At 42.4% G+C, this 9,290-nt stretch overlaps 1 protein-coding gene across 1 annotated transcript in view; it reads left to right on the top strand.

Annotated features, from left to right (window-relative positions):
* Positions 1 to 4,110: 4,110 nt before the first annotated feature.
* The window catches only part of stab1 (stabilin 1), a 49,396-nt gene continuing 44,216 nt past the window's right edge, over positions 4,111 to 9,290 (top strand). The window contains exons 1-7 of the mRNA XM_066671339.1: positions 4,111 to 4,358; positions 5,554 to 5,681; positions 5,786 to 5,901; positions 5,982 to 6,067; positions 6,486 to 6,555; positions 6,833 to 6,928; positions 7,738 to 7,848. Of these exons, the coding sequence (XP_066527436.1) occupies positions 4,305 to 4,358; positions 5,554 to 5,681; positions 5,786 to 5,901; positions 5,982 to 6,067; positions 6,486 to 6,555; positions 6,833 to 6,928; positions 7,738 to 7,848 (661 nt within the window). The 5' untranslated portion in view covers positions 4,111 to 4,304. The remainder of the gene's footprint in view (positions 4,359 to 5,553; positions 5,682 to 5,785; positions 5,902 to 5,981; positions 6,068 to 6,485; positions 6,556 to 6,832; positions 6,929 to 7,737; positions 7,849 to 9,290) is intronic.

Raw genomic sequence — 9,290 nt, 5'->3', positions numbered from 1 at the left:
ATTAAAAAATGAGTAAAAAGAGGATACATTTTCTTTGCATCTTGCGGACACAAATAAGACATGCAGAAATGAAATGATTGAAATGAATTTTAAATTAATTGAATGAATTTTTCATTAATACATTTCACTGGGTCAAACCCGAGTTTCTGGCTTCATTATTTTAAGGTTTAATGAAAGTGTATCTGGTCTCCAACCTGTCACAGCCAGTTTCAGAGGGCAAACTCCATGTCCTGTTGGTTTGGGTTCTTTTTCTAAACCCACAACTGACCGTCAGCAGAGTTAGATCCTGCTTTCGTTTTGTCGAGGGCCATGCATGTTGTCTGTGTTGAGAAATACAAACAGACTGTAGTAGTAGCATGTAATGATATGCCTTCTAGAAAAACTAACAAACCAGCATTCCACAGCTGTACAAAACACTGTATCTTTATATTGCTACGTCTTTTAAAGATGTAACTGGGAAAGGCCAGTTGTCCTTCACGTTGTGTGTAAAGTTCATGAAACGTAATCAATACAATGGACAAACCATATTTCCAAATATATGGCACTTTTTGTAAACTTCAATAAAAACAAGAATCTATGTTTTATTAATTCTCAAAGAACAGATTTCCAATGTTTCCACTGAAGAACTTGATTGTATTTTGTGAATATTAACACTTGTAAAAGTTGACCTAACACACTGCAACACACTCCAAAAGTTGGGACAGATGTGAGTTTACCGCTGTGTTTTGTCACCTTATCTTTTAATTATTTTAACCATCGATTTCCCAAGATAAGGTGTTGGTTTGAGGGCAGCGTATGTCTCTCTGATATCCCAGTGTTTGCATCAATGGAAACTTCCCGCATCTTACCACAGTCAAAATAAAAACAAAAAATGTTTCTCATTTTTGTCGATTTTCAGTTTACTTCATCATTTGAACACAGTAGCTGTCCTCCACACTGTGTGACACTTGTATAATGCTCCTAAATTAAAATCTTTTTTTACTCCTTCCGTTAAATATTCAGTTGACTTCCGTTAAATATTAAGACGTTCTTCCTTCTCTAAAGTTACGATGACCCACCGCCACCCTGAACTGGATAAGGGTTACAGACAATCAATGAATGAGTGAAACTCCATGCCATCTGAGTTCTCAAAGATCAATCACAACAGCAGTGTTGCCCTACACAGGTAGATGTTTCTCCAGATCACCTCAGTCTGTTTACAGTATTATATACAGTAGTGGTCAAAGATGGTGAAATCGTGCACTGAATGGTTCCATTTTCAGTCGTCTCTTTTGGCCCAAAGTGCTGAGCCAGTGAAAGTAAAGCAGTTCTAGACGTTTTTCTTTTTTTAAAGCTGGATTAAACGGTTGTTTTTACTTGTTAGAGGTATACCTTATTTCTGTTGTTTTGTTGTTGGAATGTAGTTGGCAAAACTAGCAATCTGGGAATAGTCATGATGTGTTGTTTGAGTACCAGTGCTGGGCTTTGTTAGCTTGACCTCATGATTTCCTGTTATTCCAGGGAAGGCAGAATGTGAGCAGTGTTACTGTGTGATAAAACACACAGAAAACGCTGATGCTCAGCACCATCTCTGTTCAGTGTCGCAGTACTTTTTATGTGAATAAACAGCTTGTTCTGTGCAAAGTTGGTTGTATTTTCTGGTTCTTATATTCCTAGTAATCCCAACTAACCAAAAAGAGTTATCAGCTCATACCTTACCTCGCACTCCGCATTTGTTTTATATTTTAGTTGTATTACATTCAGGAGCCAAACCATTAAACGACCTCCTTGTATCAACACTCATTGCCCATTTTATTAGCTCCTCTGACCATACAGTTGCTCTGTAGTTTTACAAGTTTACCGGTTGTTTTGCATACTTTGTTAACCTCCTCTCCCCTTGCGTTTCAAAGGTCAGGACCCCCACAGAGCAGGTATGATTCGGGCAGTGACACTGACATGGTGTTGTAGTGTTAGTGCATGTTGGGCTAGAATGAGTGGATCAGACACAGCAGTGTTCCTGGCGTTTTAAACCCCTCAGTGTCACTGCTGGACTGAGAATAGTCCACCAATGCAAAACATCCAGCCAACACTGTCTTATGACCACTGACCCAGGACTACAAGATGAACTACAGTCCCTGACTACGTTTACATGGTGCAACAGGAAGTTAGATGTGTCTAACAGAGTGGACATTGAGCTGACACAGTGTTTAAAATCTCCAGCAGCACTGCTGAGACTGACCCACTCACAACAGCTAAACCAGAGCATTTCCATGAGTGTAGGCTAATGACACGTGAATTTACACGAGCTGTATCACTGTAACACACTTCTAGCAGTGAATTCATCACCAGAAGTTACTTATTCATTCATCCATTGTCTGTAACTCTTATCCAGTTCAGGGTCGCGGTGGGTCAAGAGCCTACCCGGAAGGCGCAAGGCAGGAACACACCATGGAGGGTACGCCAGTCCTTCACAGGGCGACACACACACTCACACATTCACTCACACCTACGGACACTTTAGTCACCAATACACCTACCAATGTGTGTTTTTGGAGCTAGTTTGCTTTTACATAATTTGTTAATATGTAATTATACAGTAAAATAAAGACAGGATACACCGTGTGACCAAAGCTACAAGTCAACATGCATATGGCTGTTAGTAGTGACACCAAGGAGTTCAGTTAGAGTTGAACCTTTTTTTTTTTAAAATCGTATCATTACAACACTTAGGAGCATGCCTTAAAGACGTGAAATGTGCAAACAATTCGAGGAAAGAACATGGTTCTGATGACACAGGAGGGTTATCAAGAGGTAATTCATCATGTAATATTTCCTAATAATAAAGATTCAGTTAGGAACAATTTCCTTGAAGAATGTTGCAACTCAACTGAATAATGTTATGTGTTTCACAAGTTATTTTATACATTGAAGTTGTGGACAGCTGATTCCTAAAGAGAAGCAGGCTTTGGACCAGAAGGTTGCTGGTTCAATCCCCAGGAACGACAGGAAAGTTGGGTGGGAGTGGGGAGCAAGGATCAATTTCCCTACAGGACACAAAGTATTAATTCTTCATTGTTTGTTTCTATCTATCTATCTATCTATCTATCTATCTATCTATCTATCTATCTATCCATCTATCGTTACACTTATATAGCGCCTTTCTAGACACCCAAGGACGCTTTACAGCCCACACTGCTCAGAACACTCAATCCACACACACACTGGCGAGAAGCAGCAACCAAACACGTACAGCGTGCTCTGGACCAGGAACGACCATCCACCTGGAGGACTGCATCGGGCACTGGGGTTTCACCCAGGACAGAGCGCCAATCCATATCTGGGCACTCACACATTCACTCACACATACAGACATATTCATTCACATACACACTCATTCACTCACACACCAGGACAGTTATCAGAGAAGCCAATTCACCTAACCTCCATGTTTTTGGACTGTGGGAGGAAACCCACGCAGACAAAGGGAGAACATGGGAACTCCGCCCAGATGGGACCTAAGATCCCAGCGCTGAGAGGTGAACGTGCTCACCACTAAGCCCCCGTGCCGCCCAAGTTTCTCCACAGAAGTGCATCACAGATTAGCCAAAAGCATAATAATAATTCATTTTAATTTTACAAATTGTTTTCAGTTTTAAACCCTTATTAGTCTACCTATTACCCTGGGCTCCTCCTTCCACACAGTGCTACCGATCTAGAAGCGTGAACTCCACTGTAGCTCAACATGCTTGGAGGACTCCCAGTTATGGAGGGCTGTGGCATCAGTGGGAATCATTTCTGTGGGGAATAATCCCAACTTTCATGTCTCAAAACCAACACCTTGTGAAGTGATCTCTGGGTACAGTGCACTTGTAAAACCTCTGAGAATGCAGGTGATTTATTTCTGAGGTGGTTTCTTTTAATTGCCCTAAAAAACTTTGTTTTTTCCCCACATTTGCTGAAGCTTGCAGGCTAGTGGTCAGCTGACAATCGCGGATTTCCTAGCAGTCAAGAGGGCAAATCAGCAGAGGAAATCCGTTCTTTTTCCTGTCAGGAAAAGATCATTTGCTGGGACTCTGCTGTTCTGAATCTGGTTTGGAGTGGAGTTGGCACAGCCTTGCTCTGTGGGTATGAATTGACCGACACACATTTCTTCAAAAGCCAGTGAAGATTTAATGTGGACAATTGAAAGTGGGAAAAGTTCATTTCCGCTTTTTGCCTCATGACTGAACACTTCAGCAGGTCCTGAGGGACTCAGTGTTTGTTCTTACTTTCATGCTAAGCTTAGACATCAGGAGTGTCCAGAGTCTCCTTCTCAGGAATCAGTCATGTATTGTCTCCTGGTCTTAGGACTTACGGTACTCTACAGTTTACAAATTGAGGTAAGTCCAGTTTCTCTCATTAACAAAACACAGGGCTGATTTTTGAAATTCATTTCGGGACTTCGGGGCATGTTCTGTGACTCTGCTGTTCGCCAGACTGGGGTTCAGTTCCCCTCTCAGACAGGAATGCCTTGCTATACTCATGAGCAGAGGTGGGCAGTAAGTAAGTGCATCTGTACAAGTACCTGCATCTTTACTCTGGCACTTACATTTTGCTCACATTTGTGTAACAGCCTTTATACATTTATTCATTCATGATATGTACTTAAGTATGTGTAATTAAATACATTTAGTTTGGACATGTAAGATTTGTAATTATATCCAAGGATAAATATGTAGCACTTGATTATTTTCAAGAATCTAGTTTCTCAGTTATATTTTGGTCTAGTTATTTATTTTCATAATGTGTTATAATAAAGTGAAGAACAGAGTGGTACACGCTTCAGTTCCTGTGCTGATGGACGCTGAATGGTCCCATTGACCATGGTGCAAATTACTCAGGCCTGAGTAGTTGTTTAGCTTCTACTTTTGTACGTCTACTCAGGTTGTTTTTTTATGTCGGGGCACTGGTGCTCATTATTTACACAAGTAATATTGCTTTTACATGAGCATGGATTTGAAATACTCAACCCATCCCGTCCGGTAAAAGTCCCTGTGCAAGACTCCTAAAAAAACACTCCCAGCTTATTAAGAAGTATGAATTAATGAAATACATAAGATTTTCACTTTTCTTCAGATTGTGAAATTAGCTTTTCACTTCCCTAAAAAAAATAAAATAAATCGTTATCGCTATCATCAGAAAATAACTTTCCACGTCTTTCTTCAAAGTGGAGGACTAATGTCCTGGAATCCATAGAGACACACGGCACTCAACGCACTTGTGTTACTCAGAATGGTTTATTTTTCTCAGCAACTGCAACAAAACTAATTATGTAAATGAGCTTATATCCCCTCTGAAAGTGTCACTTCCTAGTCCCATTATAAAATTACCTGCAAGATTAGCAGATTGCATCCATATTCAGAATTCAAGGATTAAAGGCCCCTATTATAATGTTTTCTGCTGATATCACATTGACTTAGAATTGAAATGGACACTTCTCTTGTAAAGTTATGGCTTTATACTCCGCTGTAACAAGCTAGCTCTTTGTGCCAGAGTTTATTTCTCCACTCTAACACCTCTGGCTCTTGTTTCAAGTCAGTGTCCAATCGCTGTGATGAACCCCACACTGTCCTGCACTCCACCATCTGTACGTCTTGTGCTGCATCACCTTCTATCGTCTGCCCACCAGGTTTTAGAAAGACCAGCACTGACGCTGAATGCAGGTAAATAACAAGGTCTTACACAGAGGGTTTCGGGAACATCTGAAGACAGGGTTTTTTAAATTTGAATATCATTAGATATTAGACTTTTTTGAGATATTCCTCAGGTACACAGTGCAGATTGGGGAGCGTGTGTTGGAGTTGTCTGGATGCTCCCGCTCCTGTGAGAAGGTCGTCACAGTGATGAGGTGCTGTCCTGAATTCTGGGGGCCACTGTGTTTATGTGAGTACTGCATTTCATTTAAATGAACAGCAGCTGGATTCACAGCTGGATTAAGAGCTTGATGGTCTGTGTCTTCCTAGCGTGTCCCACCTGGTCGGGGAAGGTCTGTAACTTTCACGGCAGCTGCTCTGATGGGAACTCAGGGAACGGAACCTGTGTTTGTGAGGTACCTTAGTATAAAAATATTCTTTTAATATTATATACCATTACATACGATATGGCCTAAGGAACAAAGCCTTGAAATGTACTAATTTACTACTACTTCTATTACAACACACAACAGCAACAACATCAACCATAATAATAATAACAATAATAATAATAATAACAATAATAATAATAATAATAATAATAATAATAATAATAATAAGTATTATTATTATTATTATTATTGTTATTATTATTATGGTTGATGTTGTTGCTATTATTATTATTGTTGTTGTTGTTGTTGTTGTTCTTCTTCTTCTTCTTCTTCTTATTATTATTATTATTATTATTATTATTATTATTTGATTTGTGGAGCACCAGAACAGTACAGTGCTGTCTTCTGTAAAAACACAGTATGTGACAGAGTGTATTTTTAGGAGGGCTACACTGGTTTTGCGTGTCAGAAGTGCACTAACCCAGATGCCTATGGGGAACACTGCAGCTCAGGTCTGTGGCAGCTTTGAATAAATATGTTTACAGTTTATTTTTACATCACGGAATGTACTAAGCTATCACAGTGTCAGAGTTTGAAAAGATCTCTCTAATCTCACATACTGTTCTGAGATGTTCCGCTTTACGGCGCTTAAAATTCTTCATTGTCAGAGGAAAACTTTGTAATCTACAAAATGCCAGTGTTTGATATTATGGTCTAAAATAATATAAATTTAGATGCAAGGTTTTACTTTGACATTAAAATAGCAGTGTTACTGTGTTATTGCTCTAGTGTGCAGCTGTGTGCATGGAGAGTGTAATTCAGGGGCGGATGGAGACGGACAATGTTACTGTCAACCCCCATATTCAGGACCAAAGTGTGATAAAGGTAAGGCTAAATATATTTATTTATGATCTTTTTGGGGCAGCATAGTGGCGGAGCAGATAGGTGTCGCAGTCACACAGCTCCAGGGTCCTGGAGGTTGTGGGTTCAAGTCCCTCTCCCCGTGACTGTCTGTGAGGAGTGTGGTGTGTTCTCCCTGTGTCTGCATGGTTTTCCTCCGGGTGACTGTCTGTGAGGAGTGTGGTGTGTTCTCCCTGTGTCTGCATGGGTTTCCTCCGGGTGACTGTCTGTGAGGAGTGTGGTGTGTTCTCCCTGTGTCTGCTTAGGTTTCCTCCGGGTGACTGTCTGTGAGGAGTGTGGTGTGTTCTCCCTGTGTCTGCGTAGGTTTCCTCTGGGTGACTGTCTTTGAGGAGTGTGGTGTGTTCTTACTGTGTCTGTGTGGGTTTCCTCTGGGTGCTCCGGTTCCCTCCCACAGTACAAAAACACATGTTGGTAGATGGATTGGCGAGTCCAAAGTGTCTGAATGTGTTTGTGTGTGTTTTGCTGGACCCACCGCAACCCTGAACTGGATAAGCGCTTAAAGACAATGAATGATCTTTTTCAGTTTTTTTTCTCAGTTATAATAACTTTCTAATGTTTAGAAGAGGTATTTTTGGTCAAATCATGTGGAATTGACTTGTAACATACTCATTCAACAATGCACATTTATCAGGGTGAAGATTCTCCTCAAGGGGACACCATTTAACTCAAATAACTTCTGATACCTTATAAGAGTGCTTCACATTACTGACATTTTATTGTGCACAATTAGCTATTCATACTTTCCCTAACATGTATTTTTCCTCTTTCTCCAGTGTCCTCCTCCTGTACGTCCTGTCCTGCAAACTCGTACTGTAAAGGAGAGCCACAAAGTGCTGTATGTGCATGCCTTCCTGGCTTCAGAATGGTTGGAAAAACCTGTGCAGGTACAGTCTTTACACACATCATACAATTTACATTAATCATGTTTCTTTGTGGGTTCGAGTCCCGCTCCTGGTGACTGTCTGTGAGGAGTGTGGTGTGTTCTCCCTGTGTCTGCGTGGGTTTCCTCCGGGTGACTGTCTGTGAGGAGTGTGGTGTGTTCTCCCTGTGTCTGCGTAGGTTTCCTCCGGGTGACTGTCTGTGAGGAGTGTGGTGTGTTCTCCCTGTGTCTGCGTGGGTTTCCTCCGGGTGACTGTCTGTGAGGAGTGTGGTGTGTTCTCCCTGTGTCTGCGTAGGTTTCCTCCGGGTGACTGTCTGTGAGGAGTGTGGTGTGTTCTCCCTGTGTCTGCGTGGGTTTCCTCCGGGTGACTGTCTGTGAGGAGTGTGGTGTGTTCTCCCTGTGTCTGTGTGGGTTTCCTCCGGGTGACTGTCTGTGAGGAGTGTGTTGTGTTCTCCCTGTGTCTGCGTGGGTTGCCTCCGGGTGACTGTCTGTGAGGAGTGTGGTGTGTTCTCCCTGTGTCTGCGTGGGTTTCCTCCGGGTGACTGTCTGTGAGGAGTGTGGTGTGTTCTCCCTGTGTCTGCGTAGGTTTCCTCCGGGTGACTGTCTGTGAGGAGTGTGGTGTGTTCTCCCTGTGTCTGCGTGGGTTTCCTCCGGGTGACTGTCTGTGAGGAGTGTGGTGTGTTCTCCCTGTGTCTGTGTGGATTTCCTCCGGGTGACTGTCTGTGAGGAGTGTGGTGTGTTCTCCCTGTGTCTGCGTGGGTTTCCTCCGGGTGACTGTCTGTGAGGAGTGTGGTGTCTTCTCCCTGTGTCTGTGTGGGTTTCCTCCGGGTGACTGTCTGTGAGGAGTGTGGTGTGTTCTCCCTGTGTCTGCGTGGGTTGCCTCTGGGTGACTGTCTGTGAGGAGAGTGGTGTGTTCTCCCTGTGTCCGCGTGGGTTTCCTCCGGGTGACTGTCTTTGAGGAGTGTGGTGTGTTCTCCCTGTGTCTGCGTGGGTTTCCTCTGGGTGCTCCGGTTACCTCCAACGCTCCAAAAACACACGTTGGTAGGTGGATTGGAGACTCAAAAGTGTCCGTAGGTGTGAGTGTGTGTCTCCCTGTGAAGAAACTTGAGTTTAGAGGCTGAAAACTCAAAATCCAGTTGAAATCGCAAAACTTAATCTGATAAGTTGAGTTAATGACCAAAAGGTGTTTTTTAAAGTGTGCTTGAATATTTCTCCTGAGCAAAAGCTCAGTGGTCTCCCATGATTCTCGTCTTGAGCTTGAGTGGAGATCTGAGTTAAATCTCACGCTGGGTTCAGTGGTGAGAGAATAAAACCTGTTTATATGAAGCTAACCTAAAGACAGTGCCATTTATTATCAGCACTAAGGAGCTTCTCAGTTTTGATGCCTAGTCTCCTCTTTCTCCTCTGGAGTTTTGAGAGGATCAGTGTGAATTGTCCTGAGCCATT

Source organism: Hoplias malabaricus, chromosome 5 (genome assembly GCF_029633855.1).
Source record: "Hoplias malabaricus isolate fHopMal1 chromosome 5, fHopMal1.hap1, whole genome shotgun sequence".
NCBI lineage: Eukaryota > Metazoa > Chordata > Actinopteri > Characiformes > Erythrinidae > Hoplias > Hoplias malabaricus.
The sequence above is the reverse complement of the archived record's forward strand: the minus strand, read 5'-3'. Positions and strand labels throughout refer to the sequence as shown.